Source organism: Trichosurus vulpecula, chromosome 8 (genome assembly GCF_011100635.1).
Source record: "Trichosurus vulpecula isolate mTriVul1 chromosome 8, mTriVul1.pri, whole genome shotgun sequence".
NCBI classification, from domain to species: domain Eukaryota; kingdom Metazoa; phylum Chordata; class Mammalia; order Diprotodontia; family Phalangeridae; genus Trichosurus; species Trichosurus vulpecula.
The window spans coordinates 196,515,694-196,543,363 of record NC_050580.1 but is presented as its reverse complement, the minus strand read 5'-3'; the positions used below and the strand labels follow the sequence as shown (position 1 = coordinate 196,543,363).

Below are 27,670 nucleotides of genomic sequence, written 5' to 3'. Positions count from 1 at the left end.
CCTTGGATAGGGTTAAGGCCTTCAGTGGTCTGGTTTTCAAGGAACTGAGATAGAAGGGGAATTTCTTGGAGGATTTGCCAATCTCAACCTTTTTTTATATAAGAAGATCTAAGTTGATGGCCCTGAGAGAGACTGGGAGGAAGAGGGTGGGAAGCTTTCTCTTTCCCTTCCAATATCTGTGAGAGAGTCAGCATGACCTTGTGGACAGGATACTTGACTTGCAGTCAGAAAGACCTGAGTTTGAATCTTTCCTGAGACATATACTAGCTGTGTGACTGGGCAAGTCACCTAATCTCTCTCAGCCTGTTTCTTTATTGGCAAATGAGGGGGGTTGGCCACCAAGGTCCCTGCCAGCTCTAAATCTATGATCCCATACTTTGTCTACCTCCCCACTCTTTCCTCCCCCCCCATTTAACTTCGTCTGTCATATATCACCTTCCCCTTCCATCATTCTAATTTCCTGTGGATTCCTGTATTCTAGCCTTGGCCAAGTGGCAGGAATCCAAGATGGAACAGGGGGAGTGCCATCAGCCCAGGGCTATGAGACCAGAGAACAGGAGTTAGCTGTGGAGTACTTGATGTCTTTGGGATTACCCCCTGAGCCTTTTCTCCTTGGCCCTTTGATCTCAGGCAATAGAGTGATGCAAGTGTCAGTACCTGGGGCCTATGAGAAGACACAGTCCTTTCCCAAATATCCACCTCAAGAGGAGGGCTCTCCAAACACCTTCATCTTTCATGTGAACCCTATCCTGCAATCCAAGCTGAACATAGTTTTGCAGCAGGTGAGGAAGGCCCATGACTTTTGATGGCCCTGTGTGCCTCTATTTCCCTATGTTGATTGATGTCTTTATATATTTAACATTTCAGGATGGCAAACTCTCCATAATTTTTTCTGATGGAGGGAAGGAATTGACAAATTTTTTAGTATTTGCTATGTACTAGGCTCTGGGGATGGGGGGTGGGGAGGGCAGTATGCCATAAGTGTTCAATGAGAGCAGTTATTGATGGTAGTAAAAGTAACATAAGCCAGAAGAGGGTGGCATTTAAAAAGTACTAGAAACACAGTTACTGGATAATTACTCATTTTATTAACAAAACAAAAGATCTATGGTACTCTTGAATGCCAAAGATAATTATTGTGTCAGGCTCACAGCCTATATGCCCTTGGAACAGGGCTGTTCTGAGGGTGGCAATCAACACTGATTGGTTAACAATTAATGAGAAGTGGACTTTACAGAGAGAAGTAAGCTATATGCCCTTGGAACAGGACTTGAAATGAGGACTATAGGAAAAACCAAATCATTGGTTATTAATAATCATTTCTCTCATGGAGTTGGGACACCAGACTGCCAAAGGGGTCCGTGACATGAAAATGGTTAAGAACTCTTGATCCAAGACAAATTGCTGACCTGCATGGGGAGAAGAAATTTCCTCATCCATTTAGTCAGTGAACAAACATTTATTAAGTGCCCACTGTGGGCTAGGTCCTGTGTTAAGTACTAGAGATACAAAGAAAGGGAAAAAACTTTCCTTGCTGTCTGGGAACTCACAGTCTAATGGGGGAGAAATCTTGGAAACAATTGTATACAAACAAGATATGTACAGGATGGATTTGAGACAATCAACAGAGAGAAGGTGCTAGAATTAAGGGGGACTGGGATAAGCTGCCTATAAAAGGTAGGATCTTAGCTGGGACCGGAAGGAAGCCACGAGGGAGAGAATTCCAGGCATGGTGGATAGCCATTGAAAAGACAATCAGGAGATAGAGTTTCTTGTTTGAGAAACAGAAAGAAAGCCATTGTTGCTGGATCACAAAGTACTTGGAGCTAGGTAAGATGTAATAAAACTGGAAAAGTAGGAGGGGAGCACGTTAAAAAGGGCTTTGAATGCCAAACAGAAAATTTTCTATTTGATCCTGGAGGTGGAAGGGAAGCTGCTAGAGTTTATTGAATAGGGGGGATGGCATGTCAGACTTATGTTTTGGGCAGATCACTTTGACAGCTGAGTGGAGGTTAGACAGAAGGAGGGAGATTTGTGGTAAGAGACCCACCAGCTGGCTATTGCAATAGTGCAGGTATGAGATAATGGAGGGCAGGGTCAGAGGAGAATGAGTCACATAGGAGAGATATGGTAGGAAGGTAAAAGTGACAGGTGTTGACCATGGGTTGGATCTGGGGGGTAGTAGTGAGAGAGAGTGAGGAGAGCCAAGGATGGTACCTGAGTGACAGGAAGGGAACAGGGCGGTTGATGGAGACAGGAGAGTTCAGAGGGATGGCCCAGTGTCCTGCCTGGGGACTCAACCCTGGACAGCTGTTGCCCATGTTCATAGCAAAAGGGAAGTTTGAAAGAAAGGAGGATTTGGGGGAAAATATAACGAGTTCACCAGGAGGTGCCCACACCAGTGAAATCATAGATCTGGACAAACAAACAAACAAAAACTGCACTATTCAAGAGCTTCCAATCTGGGGCAACCTTTTCTTGGGGCCCCTGATAGTCTCTGCCTTCAGCTTCTGTTCCGTCCTAAACCATCTCTCGTGGTTGTTTCCGTTTCCCCTAGAATCCTGAACTGGAGACCCAAACCAGGATACTGGGTAGAGAGGAGATACCCCTTTCCTCATTGCCCCTGGGCCAGGAAGTGCAACATTTGGTGACTCTGGGAGAGGTAAAATTCTAACATCTGGGGTCCAAGGTGCCCCAGATTCTGCAAATCTCATCATCTCTGCATGTCCCCTGAATTGCCAAGATGGAGCCTGAGGGCAGCCTGTGTAGAGTTCAGGCCCAGGAGGATGAGAAGCACTTCTTAGGATCTATCATCTTGCCTGGGCAGTGCTAACTGTAAAGGCAGGTGGAAAGAAGGTGTGGCAAAATGTGACAGCCTAGACACCCTCTGGGTAGAACCAGTACTGACTCTGGATCCACCTGGATTCAAATCCCATTTTCTAACATATACTATGTGACCCTGGGCAAGATACTTAATTTCTCTGAGACTCAGTTCCTAATATTGTAAAATTAAGGGACTAGACTAAATGACCTCTCCAAGGTCCCTGCCAACTAATAGTTAGCTTTTATATAGCACTTTAAGGCTTGCAAAGCAGTTTGCAAATTTTATCTCATTTTAACCTCACAACAACCCTGGGAGGTATTATTATCTCTGTTTGACAGATGAGGAAACTGAGGCAGAGAGGTTAAAAAAAGAAGGTAAATGTCTGAGGCAGAATGTGAACTCAGATTCTCCTGACTCCAGGTCCAGTGCTCTTTCCATGGTTCCACCTAGCTGCCTCGAACCCTAAGTCTATGATCCCAAGAGTTACTCTAGAAATGAGTTCTGGCATTGGGGGCTGGTATTGCAGAGAGAGGAGTGAAGATTGCAGTAGTTGGTGGGGCACAATTTCTCTAGGAGATGGGTATGTAGACATGAGCCAGGTGCTCAAGATCAGGTCTGTCTTCTGTTTCAGGGGTTTGAGCTGAATTTGAGCCTCAAGGCAGAAGTAAGGTGAGGTGACTCCAGGGGAAGATGGGCAACAGCTGTCCAGGGTTGAGTCCCCAGGCAGGACACTGGGCCATCCCTCTGAACTCTCCTGTCTCCATCAACCGCCCTGTTCCCTTTGCTATTCCCTCCCCCTCTCTACTGAGTCCAGGCTGTGCAACACAGGCCCATGATGTTTGATTGGTTGGGAAATCTCTTTGCTTCCTGGGTTCCCCTTGGGCTCTGACTATGGGAAACGGCAGATCTGGGCCTAGATTGGAGCTGTTTCTATAGAGAGGGGGTCCTCTGGACAAAGAGAGGCCTCACTTTGCCCTCCTGGCTTGGTATGCATTCCCACATATCTTCTCCCGTGGAGGGCAGTTCCAGGGATCTTGATCTTCGCCTTGGTTTTGACCTGTGCAAAGGGGAGCAAATGTTCCTGAACAAGAGGAAGCGGGTGGTGTCGAAGGCTCTACAGAAGGTGCTGGAATTGAATGAAGCCCCCCAGAATGATCAGGTATGACCACAGGGTCAGTGGGACCTTATTACCTTCTGGTGACTGCCTTCTCCTCGTATCCCTGGTGCTTTGCACAGTGCCTTAGTTTAACACGCAAACAACTAGGCACAAATTATATACAGAGTAAATGGAAATAATCCACAAAGGGAAGGCACCGACATTAAGGAGGATTAGGAAGGCTTCCTGTAGAAGGTAGGATTTTAGTTGGGATTTGAAAGACATCAGGGAAGCCAGGAGGCCAAAATGAAGAGCAAAAGAGCATTCAAGGCAGAGGGGACATCCAGTGAAAATGCCTGGAGTTGGAAAGTATATCATGACCTTAAAATCTCTAGTAATGGAAGGTTTAAACAAGAATAGATGCTGCTACTGTAATGTGGTTTTATTTGATATGAGACAACCTGGCATCTGTCTCCCTTCCCCTCAGATGTAATCTTTGACATATGTTTGAATAGTGAGGAATGGTTTTAATCTCATGACTAAGTTAGAATGAAGGTGTGGGTCACATAATATTCATGCTCCATTTAAAAAAATAATCTGAACCTTGGGCAAGTGTTCTCTTACAACAGTTTTAATTCTTTTTAATCTTTTAAAAATTGTTTGGTTTTTGTTACATTTTAAATTCCTGTGATGATTAAAAAGGTTCAAAAGACAGTTTCTGGTTAATTTAATCATTTTATTAATAAAGTCAGAACATTATTAAGAAAAGGATGGTCATTTGGCTATTGCTCTTAGAACAAAGACCATCATGGTGGCAGGCTTACAGTTCCTATACCCTTCAAAGAGTGGGTATTCCTGAGGGGTGGCAATCAACTCTGATTGGATAACCCAATGGGGGAGGTAAGCTATATTAAAATGAATGTCTTGGGGTATATGACTTAGATCACCCAAATCTTGGCCAAAGAAACATCAATTTCTGTAAGCACCTGTCTTGCCGAACAGGAGAATCAGCATTTTCCCAGACCTGTCTGAGCAAACACAATGAGCTGGAATGCTAGACCTATTAGCCCAAACTTAGAATTTCTTTTACTGTCTGATTAGATCTTGGCCTGGGTAAATCTTTAAGAGAGTTCCCACACTGGTTGGTTTTTGGATGAAGAAATAGAAAAGGGGAAAAATCTTGATCCTAATACAATAATTAGTTATTAAATACAAGAGAGAAGCATTCATTTCTAACAGAAGTCTCCCTTACTCCCTCCCCATCCTGTACTAAAGAAGGCCATCATTTCATACACACATGTATACATGTATGTATGTACATATGTAAAACCATACTATGCATACTTCTACTTATCAGTTCTTTCTTGTTTTTCATTTTTTAGTAATAAATTAATTTTTTATTTTTATTTTATAACAGTTCCACAAGTTTTTGGGTTCCAAATTTTCTCTCCCTCCCTCTCCTCCCTGCCCCAAATCGCATGTAATACAATGTAGGTTCTACATATACCTTCACACTGACCTTATTTACATAATAGTTCAGTTGTAAGGAAGAATTATAACCAATGGAATGAATATGAGAAAGAGAAATGAAACCAAAAAAGGAAAGAAAAAGAGAGAGCAAAAAGTTTACCTCAATATACATTCAGACTCCGTAATTTTTCCTCTGGATGTGCATAGCTTTTTCCATCATGAGTCTTTTGGAGCTGTCTTTGAACCTTGCGTTGATGAGAGGAGTCAAGTCTATCAAAGTTAGTCCTTACAGATACCATGTGTCTGTAATCGTGTATAATGATCTCCTGATTCTGCTCCCCTCACTCAGCATCAGTTCATATAAGACATTCCAGGTTGTAATGAAGTCCATCTGCTCCTCATTTCTCATAGCACAATAGTATTCCATTACATTCATATGTCACAATTTGTTTAGTCGTTCCCCAATTGTTGGGCATCCCCTTGATTTCCAATTCTTTGCCACCACAAAAAGAGCTGCTAGAAAGATTTTTGTACATATGGGTGTATTTCCCACTTGTATGATTTCTTTGGGATATAGCCCTAGAAATGGGCTGGGTCAAAGGGTATGCACATTTTTATAGCCCTTTGGGCATAGTTCCAAATTGCTCTCCAGGATGGCTGGATCAGTTCACAACTCCACCAACAATGTAACAGTGTTCTAATTTTCCCCACGTCCTCTCCAGCATTTATCACTTTCCTGTTCTGTCATGTTAGCCAGTCTGACAGGAGAGATGTGGTACCTGAGAGTTATTTTGATTTGCATTTCTCGGATCAATTATCAGTTCTTTCTCTGGAAGTGGATAGCATCTTCCTTCATAGGTCTTTTGTAGTCGATTTGAATATTTACAATACTCAGAGTAGCTTAGTCATTTACAGTCATTCTTTGCTGTCACTGTATCCAATAATTCTTTGGTTCTGCTCATTTCACTCTTCATTATTTCCTGCAAGCAAGTCTATGTTTTTCTAAAATCAACCTGCACATCCCAGCATTATTCCATCACCATCATATACTACAATTTAAACCATTCTTCAACTGATGGGCATTCCCTCAATTTCCAGTAATTTGCCACCACAGAAAGAGCTTCTATATATATTTTAGAACATCTTCAGGGGTGAGGAGCCTGTAGCCTCAGGGCCACATGGGGCCCTCTAGGTCCTCAAGTGGGGCTCTTTGACTGAATCCAAACTTCACAGAACAAATCCCCTCAATAAAAGGATTTGTTCTGTGAAACTTGGACTCAGTCAAAAGGTTGTACCCAAGGACCTAGAAGGCCACATGTGACTTCAAGGCTGTAGGTTCCCCACCCCTGGTTCTAGGTTCTTTTCCTTTTTCCCTGACCACCTTGGGAAACAGACCTAATAGCGGTATACATTTCAATTTTTAAAGGCATTTATTGTCCGAAGCTGTATGAACTTAAGTTTTCTCAGATGAACATATGCATGAATGGAGGGTGGGAGATGGGGAGGCAAAAAACAAATAATAAAATGTTAAAAGATGAGTCCAGTTAGAAGAAAAGCCAGATAATGAGATCAAAAAAAGGAGCAGTAATTTGAAGTTTAGTCCAACTATAAATACAGGTGAGGCTAGATGATGCAGTAGATACACCTGGACTTCAAATCAGAAAGACTCATCTTCCTGAGTTCAAATCTAGCCTCAGACACTTAGTACTTGTGTGACTGTTGTAACAATTTGGCTAGCAGCTGCTGTGGGGGTGAAAAACCAACACAAGCCCAACAACAAAAACGCTGCCAGCACAGGTTCTTGTGATCTGCTTTACTAAGGAAAGTAGTGTTAACGAGGTTAAAAATCTTACTTTAATCCAACATACAAATATTATTCACTCAGCTCAGGGGGAAAGCCTGCACCCTGAGCTTCAGAGCAAATACAAACAGAGCAAATAAACATGAATCCACAGACAGATTTCCATCTGACAAAATCACAATATACAGTTACCAGAGAAGCATCAACATCTGAGTTTTCTCCAAAGCTGGGGAGCTCATAACAATGGCTGACCCAGAGTCACGCAATACTCCTGCTGTGGCTCAGAGCTCCAAAAGAGAAAACCAACCTCTGGGTTTATATATCTTGTTCACAGTCAAAGGTGAGTCACACATGCGACTCACCCACGTGACCTAAAAGCGTCACAAAAATGCGACTTAAACTCATGTGGTCTAAAAGCCTCTGATGTCGCAAACATGTCACTCGAACCCATGTAAACTAGGCTTTCCCTTGAGGCAAGGAGGTCATCAAGGACTCCTAATTTAATCAAGGAAATAAAGGCCAAACTCTTCAAGGGCACTTGGTTGAATAAGTGCTAAGAGCCCATTCTGATTGCCAATACAGTGACCCTGGGCAAGTCACTTAACTCATACTTCCCAACTCCATCTCCTTATGCCTACCCAAACCAGAGATAAAACCAAGATACTCATAATCTGTCCCACTTTATCTGTCCCACATGGCTGTCACAGTCATGAAGTGATAACACTGATTTTAGTGTCCCCAGCATGCCACTACTAGACTGTTCCCAAAATCTGCCTCAGGGTGGCCCTATTCAGGTGACCCAAGCTTATCACTGGCTGAAAATATGGAGCTTGGTTTAGTAGAATCTATATGGATAAAGTGCTGGGCTTAATGTCAGGAAAACCCATCTTCAGAGACTTCATTCTTTAAATATGGCCTCAGACACTTACTAGCTGTGTGACCCTGGGCAAGTCACTTCACCCTGTTTGCCTCAGTTTCCTCATCTGTGAAATGAACTAGAAAAGGAAATGGCAAACCATTCCATTATCTTTGTCATGAAAACACCAAATGGGGTCACAAAGAGCTGGATACTACTGAACAAAACCAAAAAGTAATGCAGGTGGTTCTGGCTTTAAGATAGCATCATATGGCATCCTTCCGAGTTTATTCCCGAGATAATCTGTTGAGCTTGTCTCTCTGTTTTATAGATCCATGCAACCTCTAGCACAAAAGGAACCATCTGGGTTTGAATCACATAGCAGTGAACAAATAGACTAAAGAACTTTAGAAATAGTTGTAGCAGGATGTGACTGTGATCTGAGCAGATCAAGACAAATACTGCCTTTACTATCAATATTTGGAGGATAAATTCTTGTTGTAAATGCAATCCTAAGTAGTTTGAAGGGGGTTGTCTGTAGGAAAATAAATTTGCCTCCCCCCCCCCCCTAAAAATATACAACACCCTGACATGGTTGACACTGGGTCCCATAATTGTGGCTTGCTAATGAAACATTTTATCCCCAACTAGACTTGTAGAACAATGTCCTGGAGGGCTGTGGGTCAAATCATAAGTTTCTTTTAATCAGTTTTAGTGCCTTGGTGGGGTTTTTGTTTATTGCTTTTAGCCTAATTGAACTTTCTCGGTGGGTAGAAGAGGGAAGGTGGAATCTTGTGGATTTCTGTTTCCTCAACTACTCTGGATTTGGTCTCAACTCCACCCCGTCCGCACATGCTACTCCATCTCTCATTTCTGTGTCTTTGCGTTGGTGGTCCCCAGTGCTTGGAATGATCTTTACCTCCTTATCTCTGCTTCTTGGAATCACTGGTTTCCTTCAATATTCACTTCAAAAATCATCTTCAGACACGAGGCCTTTCCCTTGTACTCCCTCTACCCCTCCACCCCACATTGGTGCTCTCCCTCCCCAAATTACCTTAATTTATTTTGTGTCTACTGTGCAGTTTGGTCTCCTCCACTGGCAGGTATTTTCCTTTTGTCTTTGTGTCTCCAGTACTTGGCATAGTACCTTAGCACATAGTAGGCAATTAATAAATTAATAAAGTTATTAATGTCCTACTACGTGCGAGGTACCATGCTGAGCACTAGGCATGAAAAAAGAGGCAAAGACAGTTCCTTGATACATATTTGATTGATTGATTTCTGTCTGATCTTCAGGTACCAGTGGTGGCTGTGCTGGGCACTGGGGGTGGGACCAGAGCCATGACATCCCTGTATGGCAGCCTGACTGGGCTACAGGACCTTGGTTTCCTGGATACTGTGACCTACCTGAGCGGGATCTCGGGTTCTACCTGGTAGGTGGACAGGAGGACCAGAGGGCTCTGGCTCCTTCAGCTTGGGGGCCACCCTACCCTCCCAAGGACTCAGGAATGAATATCCCAAGCTACCATGGAGGAGGTAGCTTGTATATCATAACACTCCCACTGAAGGGGAAATGGCCTGGGTGCCCAAGAAAGCCCATATACATAAGCTCAGGTTCCTGCCTTAGGAATGTATTCAGACATGAATAAGAGTGGGATGGCAGTAACTCCTGGTGTCTTGGGCTGGACTATACCCCACTTTTTTCCTCTCTCCTCCCTCCATCACCATCTCAGACCTGTAGTGATAATGCTCCCTGTTCTCCAGGTGCATGTCCACCATCTACAAAGACCCTGCTTGGTCCCAGACATCACTGCAGGGCCCAACGAGGCAAGCAAGAAACTTCATGTGCAGCAGCAAAACAGGAGCCTTCTCGTCTGACCAGTTGCTCTATTATGGCCAGCAGCTGATGGCCCGAGAGAAAAGTGGCCTCCACGTGTCTCTTATCGACCTTTGGGGTCTCCTTATTGAGTATTTCCTGCATCAGGAGGTATGAGAAGGACTAGGGGAAGAGGGAGGGGGAGGAGGCAGTTCCCCTCTGGGCAGTCAAGGTGATTTTCTGCTGCCCATTAGTTCTTGACTCTCTTTAAAAAAAATCTACTTAATTTTGAATTAACAAGAATTTATTTTCTCTGTCTCCCATTTTCTCCCTCTTAACCCTCACCCCCCCAAAAATAAAGCAAAACCCTTGTAACAAATATGCATAAACAAAAATTATGGCATTGGCTGTGTCCTAAATATTTATGTCTCATTTTGTACCTGGAGTTAGTCACTGGTTTGTTAGGAGGTGGGCTGAATGTTTGGTGATTGCATTGATTGGAGTGCTAATGTCTTTCAAAATTACAGTTATCCCTTCCATATCATGGGGTTGGAGCACAATGCCCCCACGATCTGAAAAATCCACATTCAATTTTTTGCTCTCCCTTCATACCAGAGAAATCTGATTTTTTTTCTTTTTCTTTTATGGGGTGTTTATAGTACTTTATTTTAAAATTTGGGCTGATATCATGCAATACTCTCTCTATATATGTTATATGTATATATATCAGGATGGGAAAAGTCATGATGTGAAGGGATAACTATTTGTCTTTACAATGTTGTTACTGTATAAATTGTTTTCCTTATTCTGCTCCCTTTTAGTCTACACTGGCTCATACAAGTCTTCCTAGGTTTCTATGAAACTTTCCTTTTCATCATTTCTTATAGTACAGTAGTATTTCATCATATTCTTATACCATAATTTGTTCAGTCGTTCCTCAAACACTGAGTACCCTTTCAGGATCTAGTTCTTTGCCACTATAGAGAAAACTTATAAATATAGGTCCTTTTTCTTCGATCTTTTTGTGGCATAGGCCTAGTAGTGGTAGTTGTGGGAGAACCTGGGAACTTGGCTTATGCTCTTATAATCCAAGATACCAAGGTGCCTGGCCACAGGCCTTTGTGACCCTGCTGTGTAAAAGGAAATAAGTAGCCTCTAGAAAACTGGCCTCAAAAATCCAAACCAATAAAATGAGGGTGCACATCACAACCAGACATTATAAGAACCACTAACCTGGCTTGGAGCATCCTGGGAGCATGTGGACCTCAAGGCCAAAAAGATAGCTAAGGAATGGCTGGGAGTAGGGGTGGGCTGAGACAGAAGCAACCAAGTCCGAAGGCAGGAGGACCCTTCCAGTCTTTCTGCCTGGGAAGCTGAGCCCCCTTCTTTTGTCCTGCCCAGGAAAACCCAGTCAAGTTGTCTGACCAGCAGGCAGCAGTTGTTCAGGGTCAGAATCCCTATCCCATCTATGCAGGCATCAACGTTCACAGGAATGTGTCCAGCCAGGATTTTGCAGGTTTCCTGGGTTGGGGAGGGTGGTGGAAATTGGGGCAGGAGTGATCCACATAGAGAGTGGAGGGGGAATTCTCACTGGGAAGGGTTCAATAGGAAGGTGGTAGATGTTGGGGGATAGTCATAAAATGGGGCTGCCGGAAGATTGAGGAGACATTCATTCCCCCTTTTGAATACAAGGGATGGAGGATGGGAGGCAGGGCCCTTTCACCTAGAGGTTCTCTGGGTAACACTCCCTCCCATCCTTTTCAGAGTGGTGTGAGTTCACTCCCTATGAGGTTGGCTTTCCCAAATATGGGGCCTTTGTCCCCACAGAGTTATTTGGCTCCAAATTCTTCATGGGGCGGCTACTTAAGTCTTGGCCAGAGCCCCGGATCTGCTACCTGCAGGGTGAGTTCAATGACAGAGGTAGGTGTGGTGGGAGAGGGGTCAGGGCACAGTGTCAAACACTGTACCCACCATCCCATAGGGCAGTGGTATCAAATCCAAATAGAAATGGGGACCACTAAACTGTACATAAGGATCCCTGCTAGCCATCTATCGACTTCTTTTTAAAATGTAATGCAGCCTGTATTTTATTTATTATTTTGTTAAATATCTCTCAGTTACATCTTACTCTGGTTTGGGCTGGCAGCATTCAGGAGGGTTGTGGGGCCATTAGCCATAGGGGACTCCTTCTGCATGTGTGGGGTGGGGTGCTAGATAGGGAAGTGTAGACAGAGTGGGAGAGAAGGGATGAGGTGTGGTTTGGGTTCTGGAGCCAGGGGTGAAGTGCCTCAAACACGAGCATCTCCTTCCTCACCTACACCTCTCATTCTGCAGGTGTGTGGGGTAGTGCCTTTGCTATCAACCTGGATGAGATCTTCCAGAGGACAATTGGCTCTTGGATCAGCTTCCTGGACTCTCATAGGAGTAGCATTAATGAAAAAGGTGGGAATGGGAGGAGGGCTGGAAGAAGGGGAGGGGAGGGAGGGGAGGGAGGGGATTGACCAGAAACCTGACTGCCTTTTGGTTCCTCTTCCTGGGAGCCTCGGTAGAGAGGGAGGGGAGGAGAGAGTCAATAAAGAATCCAGGTATTGAACTGAATTCAGGGAACTTTTAAAACCAGGAGAACTCAGGAGGGGAAAAAGAAGTGGGGGAGGAGAGAGGCAGAGTGCAGAGGAACTCAAAGACTGAGTTAGAGGCAGTCTGGGGCAATCTAAAACCAGAACCTTGACCAGGCAACTCTTAGCGGACAATCGTGTTGAAACACCTTTCACCACCATATTCCTCCTTCCACCCACACCATCTCTATCTTCCTTCTACTCTCCCCTACTGTGACTGGCGCAGTAGATGGAGCTCTGGGCCTGGAATCAGGAAGATCCGAGTTTAAATCTAACCTCAGACACTTACTAGCCGTGTGACCCTGGGCAAGTCACTTAAATTCTAATTTGCCTCAGTTTCCTCATCTGTAAAATGGGGATAATGGCCCCTATAGTAAGGTTGTTGTGAGGATCAAATGAGATAATATTTATAAAAGTGCTTAGCACAGCGCCTGGCACTTAATAAACACTATGTAAATGTTAGCTATTATTATTTTTATTAACCGATGTTTGCCTCAGTTTCCTCAACTGTAGAATGGGGTTCATAATAGTACATACCTCCCAGGGTTGTCCTAAGGACCAAATGAGATGATGATTGTAAAATGCTTCTCACAGTGCCTGGCACATCACATAAATGCTAATTATTTTTAAATTTAAAAAAAATGTTAAAAAATATTATTTATTGTTATTATGCCTACCATCTTACTTCTAATTCTGCCCCATCCTCATCCTTTTTCTCTCCCCTCAGATGACTGCGAGACCCTACAGCTGCTTGACCCTGCCGGGTTAAAGACGCAGCTCTATGTCCCACAAGGCATTTTCACCCAGACCGTTTTGGATATCTTCACCTCCCGCTTCACTTCTGGAGAAAACTTCAATTTTATCCAAGGACTTTACCTGCATGAGCACTACACTGAGAGCAAGGAATTTTTAACTCGGAAAGGTGACTGCCCCAAAAGACACTGACCCTCAGTCAGCCTTCCTGTTTGTGAATTTGTCTCCTCTGGGTGTCAGTGCGAATGAACAGGAGATAAGGTGGAAGAGGGGGTATCTTGTTAGATGTCTGATCTCAGGTGAGTGCGCGCGCGCGCGCGAGAGAGAGAGAGAGAGAGAGAGAGAGAGAGAGAGAGAGAGAGAGAGAGAAAGAGAGAGAGAGATGCTTTTCTCTCATAGCCACAGGGGATTCTGGGAGAGGTTTGAAGGGAAGGGAGTAAGAAGGTAGCAATTGTGAGTTCAGACCTGGGCCCCAAGCCTCACATACATCTCTTGCATGTTAGTCTAGACACGGGGGTGAAATTCAAAGGGCTGCACTTGAGGACCTTGAGGGCCACATGTAGCCTCGAGGTCGCAGGTTCCCCACCCTGTAATCTGCGTGTGGGAAGAAAAAAGGATAGGTAGACGTGTCAAACATCAGCTAATAATAATAGTAGTGATAACAGTAACTATGATGGCATTTATAAAGTGCTCGAAGCTTTGCAAAGCTCTTTTATATGTTGTCCCATTTGATCCTCACTACAATCCTGTAAGGAAGGTGATTTTGTCATCCCCTTCTTACAGATGAGGAAACTGAGGCTGAGAGATGTTAAATGACTTGCCCAGGGTCACATTCTGCTAGCAAATGTCTGAGACACAATTTAAGTTCAGGTCTCCCCAACTCCATATCCTGACCCTCAATCTACTGTATTACCTAGCTAACCAGGTAAGCTAGCTTGCTTACCATCTCTGGGAGGGGAGGGAGGAAGGGAAGGATAGAATTCGGAACTCAAAACTAAATTAAAGTGTTAAAAAAATTAAAGGATTTTAGGAAAAAAAATTAAAACTGCCATCCACACAATAATGTCAAGACTAATTCATATTAAATGTGGCATATGGTACATAATAGGCATTTATTAAATCAATCAATCCTTCCTTCCTTCCTTCCTTCCTTCCTTCCTTCCTTCCTTTCTTCTTTCTTTCCCGTCAACCACCCAGATGCTCTTCCCAATAAACTAACACCCATGAGAGAGTGTCTCTACCTAGTAGATGGAGGCTTTGCCATCAACTCTCCATTCCCACTGGTGCTGCTGCCTCAGAGAGATGTGGATGTCATCTTGTCCTTCGACTACTCCTTGCAAGATCCATTCACGGTAGGACTTGAGGCGTGTGTGTGTGTGTGTGTGTGTGTGTGTGTGTGTGTGTGTGTGTGTGATGCTCCAGCAGCCTGACTTGGCTCATTTTGAGAGTCACTTCACTCTTCCCTGGCAATGTTGGGTTTCTGAGCAGATGCTTGTGAATCGGGGCATCTCCTGGGGATGCCATGGTGAATGAACTGGTGACGGGGACTCTGGCCACCAAAGTGGGTGCGATTCCTGAATAGCTTTAGCTAGAATGTGGCCGGCATGTCGCAGGCTCTCAGTGAATGCTGTTGATTGATAGAACAGACCCGGGCTTTGGAGGGGAGGAGTTGCTGGGCTTGTTTTAAGGGTGGCAGGTGAGGGTGGGGGGAGGAGAAAGAATTGCACAGCTGAGGGGAAGTCCTTTGGGGAAGGAGGATAGTGGTTAGGGAGGAGCAGGGGTGGGAGGAGGGAAGAGAGAGGTCGAAGGGGTTTCATTCAGGGTTAGCACGAGATCCTTTACTTGTAGAGATCCCACATCGGCTCTGTTTAGAGCCACAGTGATAACCAAGGTAAGGCTGGTGATGAGCCCCTCAGATCCTGTCATCATGTCTCATGAACTTAAAGAGATGCGGCTAGGGACCATAGTGAGTGATGGAAGCCCTGATTTAAATCCCACCTCAGACCCTGAACAAGTCACCTAACTTGTCTCTGCCTTAGCTTCCTCATCTCTAAAACAGGGGTGATAACAATGATAGTAACCTCCCAGGGTTGTTATGAGGATCAAAAGATAATACAGCGTTTAAACTTTAATAGCTTACAACTGCACTAAGACTTTTGGGACACTCTGAATATGTAAAAGTGCTTAGGAAATCTTAAAGTGCTATATAAATGCCAGCTATTTATTAAGACCCTTCCCTCAATCGCATCCTTTATAGAAAGGGGCTAAGACAGGGTGCCATCTGAGTGAAAAGAAACTCAGGAGACATCAAATACAATCCACACTTGAACAAGAACTCCTTTCCCAAGATACTCAGCGAGGGGTCGTTCAGCCTTTGTTTAAAGATCTCAAGGGACAGGGAACCGCTGTCTTTTAGGGGCCTATTCCTTTCCACTTTGGGATAGACACGACTATTAGGAAGATTTTCCTTGCACCAGTCTGAAGTTTATCCCTACAGTTTCAACCCGTTCCTCCTCCTACTTCTGCTTTCTGTGGCCAAGCGGGAAAATTCAAATCCATCTCCCATGTGACAGCCTTCCAAATACTAGAAGATAGCCATCAGAATCATCATCTTCTATCAGAAGATGAGGACAACCTCATCTCCCTTCCCTCTCCGTCTCCCACCCCAGTCCTCTCTTTTATAGGCTCAGTACCCCAGGTCCTCTCCGTTGATCCTTAGATGGCAAATGTCCTCACACACCCATGCCATTCTCCTCACCTTGTCCTCAGCTCCCTTCTCTCTCCCTCCCCCACCCTAGTCTTCTCAACACTCCAAGTCCTCTCCACCAATCTTTACCCATGCCCTGAGCGCCCGCTGTAGAGGCCAATGGTCTCTATTGTTGCAAGTCCAACACAGTGGCAAAAGGAATTTGGATCAAACAGGAAACAAACAGAAAACCCACATGACATTAATGTAATGAATAACAGAAGTTACATGAAGGGAGACTCAGCATCACTGCAGAACCAGGAAGTGGTGGGGCCAGACAAGATTCATAATTATTGTCTTGAACACTTCACAGCAGTACATCACTTTTCTCTCAGATGTAAGCCCCAGCCTATCTTTTGTTATTCAATTGCTTTGTGACCCCCATTTCGAGTTTTCTTAGCAAAGATACTAGAGTGGTTTGCCATTTCCATCTCCAGCACATTTTACTGATGAGAAACTGAGACAAAAGAGAGGTTAAGTGACTTGCTCAGGGTCACACAACTAGTAAACGTCTGAGGCTGAATTTGAACTCCGGTCCTCTTGCCTCTAGTCCCAGCACTCTTTTCCACTGAGGCACCTAGTTGCCCATAGAAGCTACTTTTCTTAGCAGGACACATTACGTATTGATTATCAAAGGGTAAGGACAGCAGTGACTCTTCCAAATACAGGCCATTAGTGTCCTTTTTATAAAGCATTCACAGCACATATCGTGAAAAAAATCATAATACAAGATTGTATCATGTTGTATATGATACAGTGAGGCAGCCATGCTTCACATGATTTCTGGTGTTCATTACATTAATGGTGTGACTTTTGTTTCTTGTTTGATCCAAATTGCTTTGTCATCGCGTTAGACTTCATGTTGTCCACACGTAGGAAAACAATATATTGTTTGTGGAGAAAAAGGATGTGCCTCAAAATCTCAAGGATGTAAAATGCAACTTATTATTGATTCAGTAATTATTAAACAAGGACAGGTGGGCGGTGAAGTGGATAAAGTGCTTGGCCTGGAGTCAGGAAGATTCATTTTCCTGAGTTCAAATCTGGCCTCAAACATCTACTAGCTGTGTGACCCTGGGCAAGTCACTTAACCCTGTCTGCTTCCGTTTCCTCATCTGTAAAACGAGCTGGAGAAGGAAATGGCAAACCACTCCAGTATCTTTGCCAAGAAAACCCCAAATGGGGTCACGAAGGGTTGGATACAACTGAACGTTAATAACAACAAGCTGCCCAAAAGGACCACACCATATAGACTGCCTTTGTTGATTTTCATAAGGCCTGTGACACTCAGTTCTGTATCCATGGCTTATCCATCTACTATAAATATATGAAATAGACCCGAGTACGGTGAGAACGAGAGCTGGAGTACTGAAAAACTATTCTCTATTAAAAACACTGCCACATAAAGAACTGGAAATCAAAGGGATGCCCATCAATTGGGGAATGGCTGAACAAATTGTGGTATGTGATTGTAATGGAATATTACTGTGCTGTAAGAAATGACAAGCAGGATGATTTCTGAAAAGCCTCGAAAGGCTTCCATGAACTGATGCAAAGTGAAGTGAAGTGAACAGAACCAGGAGAACATTGTACACGGTAACAACAATATTGTATGATGAAAAACTGTGAATGACTTAGCTATTCTCAGCAACACAGTGATCCAAGACAATCCCAAAGGCCCAATGATGAAGCATACTATCCTCCTCCAGAGAAAGAACCGATATTGTTTCAATACAGACTGAAGCATGCTATTTTTCACTTTTTTCATTTTTTCTTTTATTAGAGTCTTCTTGTACAAAATGACTAATATGGAAATCTTTTACATAATTCACATGTATAACCTATATCTGATTGCTTACCATCTCTGGGAGGGGAGGGAGGAAGGGAAGGATAGAATTTGGAACTCAAAACTAAATTAAAGTGTTAAAAAAATTAAAGGATTTTAGGAAAAAAAATTAAAACTGCCACCCACACAATAATGTCAAGACTAATTCATATTAAATGTGGCATTTTTCAGGGAGGCAGATTAAAGTCATTATAGATTTGCCTAGCCTTAAATCCATTATCATTCAAGTATAATGAAATATGGCTTCCAAATTAAAGGTTGAACCAAACAGCCATTTGATGTATATGTTGGCATCATGCTATATGGCTCCACCAAATAACAAATTCAACAGGTCCTACATCTCATAGAATCTTTTTCCAATGAGATCAGAATGTCGTTTGGACTTCGCAAATATGTAATTCTTTATATATACTGTTGAAAGATTGAGACTAAAGTCTTTGTGCTTGAATTCAGAGGAAGAAGACAGTATTTACACATAGGTTGGTCTGCCCTTGGCCAGATGCACTGGGCATAAAGCTATGAAGGAGATGAATGCTGTAAGGGACTTATTGGCATTCTTAGGTCAAAATTGAAAAGGAAGAACATGTTTAAAGTAACTAATACCTGCACAATATCAGTCTTCATGCATGCTTTTGGAATTGTAAATGAAAGGTAATACACTTGGGAAGTATCTTACTGAAAACCCATACAATATTAATAAAGCATAAGGTCTATTACTCCAAGACAATCATTGAAAGATTTAACAGCAAAAATGAAGGAGGGTATTGATAGACATTCTTAGAACATTAGCAAATAGGTCAAACGCCATAGAAATGCTTTTGGAATAAGCAGAGAACCATGCTAAAGGCTGATAACAGGTTCATCACGTTAGATTTGTTGATGTGGCTTTACTTCTCTTGGTGACTTTGGCATGGACTTAGCCAACGATAGGTTTGCAAAGAAGCATGTTCTCACAACAACGACCTTGTGAGGAGTAGGGGCTATTATTATACCTCTATTACAGATGCGGAAACTCAAGATAAGAGGTTAAGTGACTTGTCCAGGGTCACATAGCTAGGACATGTCTGGGTTGGGATTTGACCCCAGGCTTTCCTGACTCCCCAAGTCCAGTGCTCTGTCCCCTATGCCACACTGCCTCTCTCATAGCTATTGACGGGGAAAGAGAAGACCTTCCTCCTTCCCCCACCAGCTTCCCTCACAGGGCTGCAACTTAGATCTTATTTGTGGGGGTGAGAAGGTTTGATAATGGGTGTGTGTAGGTAGGGGGAGGAGGGATGGGGACAGGAAGAGCCAGAAGCTATTTTCTCTGTCCAAGGTCCTGAAGCTGACTGAGAAGTACTGCCAAGATCGAGACATTCCCTTTCCTCGGATAGAGTTGAAACATGAGGACCTGTCAGAGCCCCAAGAGTGCTATGTGTTTGATGATGCAGAGGACCCCCGAGTGCCCATTGTCTTACACTTTCCCCTCGTGAATCGCACATTTCAAAAATACAAGGCACCAGGTGAGATGGGTGAGCACCTGGGCCTTGTGCAGCTGAATGTGGTTCAAATCGAGTGGGATCAGAAAGCAGATGATGATGATGATGATAATTGTAGTAGGAGGAAGAGGAGCAGCTAGGTGGTGCAGTGGATAGAGTGCTGGGCTTGGACTAAAAAAGACCTGAGTTCAAATGTGACCTTAGACACTAGCTGTGCAATTCATTTAATCCTGTTTTCCTCAGTTTCCTCATTTATCAAATGAATTGGAGAAGGAAATGGCAAACCACTCCAGTATCTTTGCCAAGAAAACCCCAAATGGGGTCATGATGAGTAGGAAATGACTGAACAATAAGAAACAAGTAGCGCCAGTGGTAGTAGTGGTGCTGGTGGTGTTGGGTGGTGGTGATTAGTATTTATATTGTGCTTTAAGATTTGCAAATGCTTTACGTGCATTATTTCATCCTCACAACGGCCCTGGGAGGTAGGTGCTACTTATCCCTCCCCCCATTTTTTGAGAAGAAGCAACTGAGGCTTGGTAAGACTTGCTTGGTAAGTGTGTGAGGTGAGAATCAAACTTACATCTTGCTGACTCCAAGCCTGGAACTTGACTTACGTGGTTCCCCTAGCAGAAACACTGAGAGATCTCTGATGAGTCCAGCATGATCTCTGCTCCCCTCCCACTACTGCGTCTCAAGGGCTTCACTGAGTTCCAGGTTGGTTGGGGGTGCCCACCAGCTCCTTCAGATGTGGAAATCAGAGTGGAAAAGCTTGGGTTGGGGAACCCTTGCCAGGTTCTCCAAGTGGGAGAGGTATTGTCTGTATACGAGGCAGCTCAATTTTATAGAAAGTATAGACTCCCTGACTCTTCCCTGTCCCTTCCCTGCCTGCCTTCTTTGACTGTAGGCATGGAACGAGAGACACCAGAGGAGAAAGACTTTGCCAACTTTGACATAAAGGACCAGAATTATGGAATGATGAACTTCACTTACCAGCCAAACGAATTTGATCGACTCGTGGAACTGAACAGATACAATGTCCTGAACAACGCAGAAGTTGTAAGGTCTGCTCTACGCAAGGCCCTGCAGCGGAGGCAGGCTGGGAGAAGAGGATCCCTTGAAGGCTCCAGTGAGCTACTGGGGTGAGTCACTGGCCCTTAGGGTCCTAAGCAGGAATGCTAAGGATGGGAAGGGGAGAGAGAGGAGGAGACAGGGCAGGGAGATGATCTCTTTCGTCTTTCTCCAGGACCAGCCTCAGCAGCTCCACAGCCCAAGAAGCTTAAACTGCCTTAGCCTGGAAGCTTAGTTGGAGTAGAATCCTCTTCTTGAATACCTCTCCCTCTATGAGGCAGAGACTCCTATTTCATCTCTCCAGGGACTGGTAGAGATTTTCAAACTGCTTTGAAAATAGAAGATGGCTGTGTACATATAATGTGAGAAGGTTGTATGTGTATGTGTGTTTACATGCCTGCATCATGTGCATGTTCAGAGTAGTCAGGCTGAGGGAGAAGGTTTCAGAGAGTTCTCTTTTTTTCCTGCTAAGTGGGATCCCGCACAAATTCTACAAATTCTCCCTGGACAATCAAAATCTCCATTGTGAAGAAGTAAGAACCCTAAAGGCTCCTTGTGGGCCTAGCTCAGCAAAGCTTGAGATATGTTGTAGTGGAAAGCACACTGGCTATGGAGTCAAAGGCCTGAGTTTGAATCCTACGTGTGATGCTTAGTAAGTGAATGACCTTAAACAATTCACTTGACTTGCGTATGCCTTGGTTTCCTCATCTCTGTAATGAGGGGGTGTTGCCTTTAAAAGACTCTTCCAGCTTTAGCTCTATGATGTTAGGTAAGAATCAGAGCTCAGGCCCCAGGGGATTGACTAAGACCAAAGACACTTGGACACGAGCCCTTCTACACTGAGTAATCCAGGGTGTCAGTTCTGAGGGACCTGTAGCAACAGGCAGTGAAGAGCTGGGGGTAGAGGGCAGCAGGGTCAGAGTCTCTGAATCTACCATTGCATTTAGTTCCATTGCCTTTGCTCGTCTAGGCTCCCCTCCTCTGTACTAAGATTACTAAGAGAACCTTGCAGAATCCAAGCCAGCAGGGTTATAGAACTTCTCCTAATTGCCCCTAATTGGCTCTTTGAACTTGGGTAGTGTTCCTGAGTCAGGTGTACAATCACCTCCTTATGCAAATATGGAATTCTTTGTAATAGTAGGAGAGGGAGAGGGAGAGGAAGAAGGGGGGAAGAGGGAGAGGAAGAGGGGAAGGGAGGGAGGGAAGGGGGGGGAGAGTCTCCCAGTCCCTTACATGCCTTATCCTTTACAGCCTTGATCATGACTCTCTCTCTCCCTCTCTCTCCCTCTCTCTCCCTCTCTCTCCCTCTCTCTCCCTCTCTCTCCCTCCGTCCCTCCCTTCCTCCCTCCCCTCCCCGCTTCCTCTTAAATTCTTGTCTCTCCCATGGCTGTACTGTGTGACTCTATGCAGGTCTGCCCCTTTTGTCTCTGTACCTCATTCTCCAGCTGGAGTAGGGTTGGCAGATTTTTACAGGGGACATATTTGTGACCAGGCTATGTATGGACAGCCTGGGAAAGGGAGGTGATAGGGGAGGAAGGAAGAGGTAAACATGCCAGCAACAGTCACAAGCTGACTGTGACCAGGCAGAACTAAGTGTATTCTCTTTAGCTAGCCAGGCTAAGGTAGCTCTAGCCAAGCAGAAACTTTAGGAAAGATGAAGGTCTTGGGGGTCCAGCCAAAATTAGCAGTGTGATGCAGTGAGGAAAATGCCTAATTTGGAATCAGAGGACTACTCCAGCTCTGTTCACCTATGGGAACTTAAAGAAGATACAACCTCTCTGGTCACTTTCCTCATTTGTAAAATGAGGGGGGCTAGACAAGATCAGAGGTTTTAACTTTTTTGTGTCATGTACCCTTTTGGTAATCTGATTAAAACCTACTGACCCCTTTCTCAAAATAATGTTTTAAATGCATAAAATAAAATACACACAAGGTAACAAAAGACATCAATTACATTGAAATGCAATTTTCTTTTTAAAAAAATATATATTTATTTTTAGTTTTTAGCATTCACTTACATAAGATTTTGAGTTTTGAATTTTCTCCTCTACCATCTCCTCCCAGCTCCCCAAGATGGCATGCCATCTGATATAGGCTCTACTTATGCATTCATATTAAACATTTTTTCACATTAGTCAAGATGTAAAGAAGAGTTAGAACTAATAGGAGGAACCATGAGAAAGAAGAAACAAAACAAAACAACACAAGAAAAGAAGAGCAAATAGTATGTTTACATCTGCATTCAGACTTCAAAGTTCTTTCTCTGGATGTGGATAGCATTTTCCATAGTTAGTCTTTTGGAGTTGTCTTAGATCTTTGCATTGCTGAGAAGAACTAAATCTATCAAAGTCAGTCATCGCACTACGTGGCTGTTACTGTGTACAATGTTCTCCTGGTTCTGCTCACTTCACTCAGCATCAGTTCATGTAAATCATTCCAGGTTTTTCTGAAGTTTGCCTGCTCTTCATTTCTTATAGCACAATACAGTGTAGTATTCCATTACATTCATATACCACAACTTGTTCAGCCATTCCCCAATTGATGGACATCCCCTCAATTTCTAATTCTGTGCCACCACAAAAAGAGCTGCTATAAATATTTTTGTACATGTGGGTCCTTTTCCCGTTTTTATGATCTCTTTAGGATATAGACCTAGAAGTAGTATTGCTGGGTCAAAGGGTATGGACAGTTTTATAGTCCTTTGGGCTTCATTCCAAATTGCTCTCCAAATGGTTGGATCAATTCATAACTCCACTAACAATGCCTTAGTGTTCCAATTTTCCCGTATCTTCTCCAACATTTTCCATTTTCCTGTTTTGTCATGTTAAACTATAATGAATATGACTGTTAGCTTAGTTGGAAATAAAGATAAAGTTTTTGGACAAGAACAAACTGTGTGTGGTATCTTAAGTTTTATAATGTAGAAATTGTCTCTAGAGCAGAGGTTCCCAAACTTATTTAGCCTACTGCCGCCTTTTAAAAAAAATTACTCAGCGCCTCTCTGGAAATCTACTCTCTTTAACCTTTTAACTTTTTTTTTTGAAATTTGTGTCATTTCAAAAAAATATAAAATATTTTTTAAAAATGATGCATCTTTTGGGTTTTTCCTGCATTGAAATTTTGATGATGCAATATTGTGTCATGTAACTGTATAGTTTCATATTGTAAGCAAGTCATTACATGCACATATTCCTGCTGATGCATGCTGGGCTTCCAGACAATGTGTGACATGCTCCTCTGCCATGACTGTTAGCTTAGTTGGAAATAAAGATAAAGTTTTTGGACAAGAACAATCTGATAGGTGTGATGTGGTATCTCAGAGTCGTTTTGATTTGCATGAAATGCAATTTTCTAACACATTCTAACACATTCATGGACCCCAGGTTAAGAATCCTTGGACTGGATGTACTCAACGGCCTCTTCTAGTTCTAACTCCGTGACCTTGGCTCCCCCTTCCCTTCCCCCACCAGGCTTTGCTTGACCTGGGATATGTGGATCCCACCTGCTAGGGTGTATATAGTGATACCATGGTTAGGGGCTGGGAAAGGGATGTGAAGCAGAAGTTAGGGCAGATCCTGGCTTATATATGGGACATAGTACAGCTTGGTGCCACTGGGCCTAGAGTTCAACTGGAAGAAGACCCAAGTTTAAATCTAACCTTAGACACTTACTAGTTCTGTGACCCTGGGCAAGAGTCTTAAACCTCTGTCTCATTTTCCTCAACTGTAAAAAGTGAGGATAATGATAGTGCCTGGTTTGTGGTGAGGTTCAAATGAGCTTTTTGTAAAGAGCTTAGCATAGCATCTGGTGCTTAATGAATGCTCATTCCCTGACTCCCTCCCTCTCTGTGCCTCAGTGTCCCCATCTATGGCAAGGAAGTGATACCTTTCTCTCAGCCTGGGTTGGGAAATTCCCTTCGGAGCAGCCTCAGGTTGAGCTTATCAGATGTTGTTAACAAAGCATCCGTAGTCATTTGGTGACTTTTAGAAGACTGCAAGTATCTCTGCACCTCCCCAGGAGCTCACAAATTGAGACATATAAACTGTAATGAATATGACTGTTAGCTTAGTTGGAAATAAAGATAAAGTTTTTGGACAGGTACAAACTGCGTGTGGTGTCTTAAGTTTTATAATGTAGAAATTGTCTCTAGAGCAGAGGTTCTCAAACTTATTTAGCCTACTGCCCCCTTTTTTAAAAAAATTATGCAGTGCCCCCCGGGAAATCTTTCATTCTTTAACTTTTTTTTGAAATTTGTGTCATTTCAAAAAAATATAAAATATTTTTTAAAAAATGACACATCTTGTGGGGTTTTCCCACATTGAAATTTTGAGGATGCAATATTGTGTCATGTAACTGTATAGTTTCATATTGTAAACAAGTCGTTACATGCACATATTCATGCTGATGCATGCTGGGTTTCCAGACCATGTGTCCAGAGAAACGCTCCTCTGCCAACACTTGCTTGTTAAGAACTGTTGGTGGACTTGACCACTGATGGGTTATAACTTGCATTTTGTGTGTTTATTTGGGAAATAATGTAATCACTACAACTTTAATTCTATTACACACCAGATGGAATATGTGTGAACGGGTTTTCAAAATTCTCTTCTTTCCTTATGCTTCCACCACCCCTTATTTTTATTCAGTGCCCCCCAATTGCACCCAAGGCTACTACCGTCCCACTGGACAATTCCAATGCCACGCCCCCCCCAGTTTTGCCCACTTTGGGAACCTATGCTTTAGCCATGGTATCAAACTCAAATGGAAATGGGGGCTGTGAAATCATATATAAGAATTCCTGAAGGTTGCACTTTGATATTGAAAATCACATATTAATATCTACATTTTATTGTATTTTTATTTCTTAAATCTGCCCCAAAGACATTTAAAAATATTTCCCAATTATATTTTAATCAGAGTCAGGAGGAGTGTTGTGGATTTCATGAAACCTTCAGGCTTCATGTTTGACACACCTACTCTAGAGGATGAGGAGTTATGGAGAAAGTGGGCATTCGTTGTGATTAGGGCTTTCCCAAAGCAAAAGGGGATGCTTTAGGAGGCTGTAGGTTTCCTTTTACCGGAGGTCTTTGAGAGTTTAGCCAACCACTTGGGTGGGGAATGGTGTAGAGGAAAGGATGTTGTCTAGGATATCTCTGTTCAAATACAAAATGTTAAGTGACATCTGTGAAGATAAATGCTGAAATTTGGTGAAATTGTCCCTTAGCTCCTTAAAGATACACTAAGCTATAATTAATATGACCATATTTTCAGTCCCAAGTTGGGACACATGGTCTGGCAAAGGAAGTCTCGTGTGAGTGACAATTTCAGGATCGTCTCAGATTTCCTGGGATGATTGTCACTGTAACTATGCACAGCCAAGAGAAAGATCAAAAGGAACTCTATGATGGGTGGATATTGGGGAAGAGACAAGTCTTAGAGCCTGGTGCTTCCTTCCCTCCCATATGGATCCTGGTGAGTCAGGCCCACTGACTCTGCCCCAGACCTGTTTCCAGGTTCTAGTCACTTGCTTCCTTATAGTTTTGTCAGAACTGCACCCTTACTCCAGGGTGGAATAAAAAAAATGCCAGGCTGTCCTTGTTTTGCAAAAGACCGAGCTGGGAGAGGGAAGCCAAGAATTCTAATTTCCACCCAGTAAGACTCATCTGGCCAAAAGCTGTTTCCTTAGATGCAGGGAGGGATGTGCAGGTGTGCATAAATATACCCTACTTCCTGAGCTGAGCCTTGGGCAATGTTCTTGTTTGCATCATTTGGATGCTGGTTTGTTTTGAGATACTAAAACAGTCAGATCTTAGATGAGTCATTATAGGATAAGGTGGGGAACTGTTCCCATCAGCTTTATTTTTTTTGGCTTAAAAATTTTTTTAAAAATAGCTTTTATTTGTTTATTTAAAAAGCAACCCCCATTATAACTATACCTTATAACAAAATATAGGCAGCAGGTGGTGCTGGGGAGCCAGACAGGCTGAGCTGTCAATCATCCACTGAATCTTCAGAGCTATTCAGCTTGCTAGTATGGATGGAGTCTCATGATACATGTAATGCTGCGCACCCAAAGTCCTCCCACCTTTTCAAAGAAGGGATAGAAGTGTATTTTCTCATATCTTCTTTGGCTGTGTGGGATACTAGATAGAGAGCCGGCCTTGGGAGTGAGAAAGATCCAGATTCAAATTCTGCCTCTGATATATATCAACTCCACGACTGTGGACAGATCACTTAGACTCTTAGTGCCCTAGACAACTAAGACTGTAAGTTGCAGAGAAGGTGCTGACATCCATTGGTTGAGTTTCCTCTCTGGGAAATGCCTTTTTGTTGTTCAGTCATGTCCAACTCTTTTGACCCTGCCTGGGCTTTTCTTGGCAAAAATACTGGAGTAGTTTGCCATTTCCTTCTCCAGATCATTTTACAGGTGAGAAAACTGAAGCAAAAAGGGTTAAATGACTTTCCCAGGGTCACACAGCTAGTAAGTGTCTGAGGTTAAATTTGAACTCGTGAAGATGAACCTTTCTGATTTTGAGCCCAGTTCTCTGTCCACTGTACCACCTAGCTGCCCTGGGAGACCCCCTATGGCCAGTTTCTTCCCACTCCACCTTCTTCCCAGAATTCCCCTTCCCCTGCTATGGGCGATGAAATAGCAGATCTGCTGCCTATTGCCCTCTCTGGGGCCAGGCTTAGTCATTATAATTACACAGCATTCAGTTTTGATTTACATTGACTTAGTCATTCTGTATGTATTTTTTCCTGGTGGTTATTACTTGACTTCGAATCAGTTCATGTGAGTCTTGTCTATAGTCAATGTTTCTTACAGTGTAGTAGTAATATTCCATTATATCCTTGTACAACAGTTTGTTTTAGGCATTCCCCAATTGACCCTGTTAGTTCTTCCTCTAATCCTCATTCCTTTGAAATTCCACAAGGATTTTGGCTGGTAAATAACTTGATTGAACAAACACTTATTAATACCTTGAAGTGTAAGGTGGAACCCCAGAAAGTTAACATGTTACTAAACTCAAGGAGCTTAAGGTCCAACAAGAATGGTATAACATACATGATGAGACTTCTCCAATACGTCAAGGTTATATCAACAGGTGCTCCTTCTACCCGTGCACATTGTAACCCTGTCCATCACTGGGTACCACTCTAAGTCTTTGTACTCTGATGCATAAGCCATCAAGAATGCAGGATCATCTGTCCCCCAAAGGGCTATAAAACTGCATACCAGCTCTATCTGATCCAGCTATACCACTGCTAGTTCTGTATCCCAAAGACATCCAAAAAAAAGA

At 43.3% G+C, this 27,670-nt stretch overlaps 1 protein-coding gene across 1 annotated transcript in view; it reads left to right on the top strand.

Annotated features, from left to right (window-relative positions):
* The window catches only part of PLA2G4F (phospholipase A2 group IVF), a 33,368-nt gene extending 12,635 nt beyond the window's left edge, over positions 1 to 20,733 (top strand). The window contains exons 9-22 of the mRNA XM_036736384.1: positions 631 to 782; positions 2,558 to 2,662; positions 3,456 to 3,493; positions 3,848 to 3,983; positions 9,344 to 9,480; positions 9,812 to 10,034; positions 11,265 to 11,379; positions 11,628 to 11,765; positions 12,198 to 12,305; positions 13,206 to 13,400; positions 14,429 to 14,583; positions 19,139 to 19,325; positions 20,206 to 20,440; positions 20,545 to 20,733. Coding sequence (XP_036592279.1) covers positions 631 to 782; positions 2,558 to 2,662; positions 3,456 to 3,493; positions 3,848 to 3,983; positions 9,344 to 9,480; positions 9,812 to 10,034; positions 11,265 to 11,379; positions 11,628 to 11,765; positions 12,198 to 12,305; positions 13,206 to 13,400; positions 14,429 to 14,583; positions 19,139 to 19,325; positions 20,206 to 20,440; positions 20,545 to 20,581 — 1,961 coding nt within the window. The 3' untranslated portion in view covers positions 20,582 to 20,733. The remainder of the gene's footprint in view (positions 1 to 630; positions 783 to 2,557; positions 2,663 to 3,455; positions 3,494 to 3,847; positions 3,984 to 9,343; positions 9,481 to 9,811; positions 10,035 to 11,264; positions 11,380 to 11,627; positions 11,766 to 12,197; positions 12,306 to 13,205; positions 13,401 to 14,428; positions 14,584 to 19,138; positions 19,326 to 20,205; positions 20,441 to 20,544) is intronic.
* The last annotated feature ends 6,937 nt before the right edge of the window (positions 20,734 to 27,670 follow it).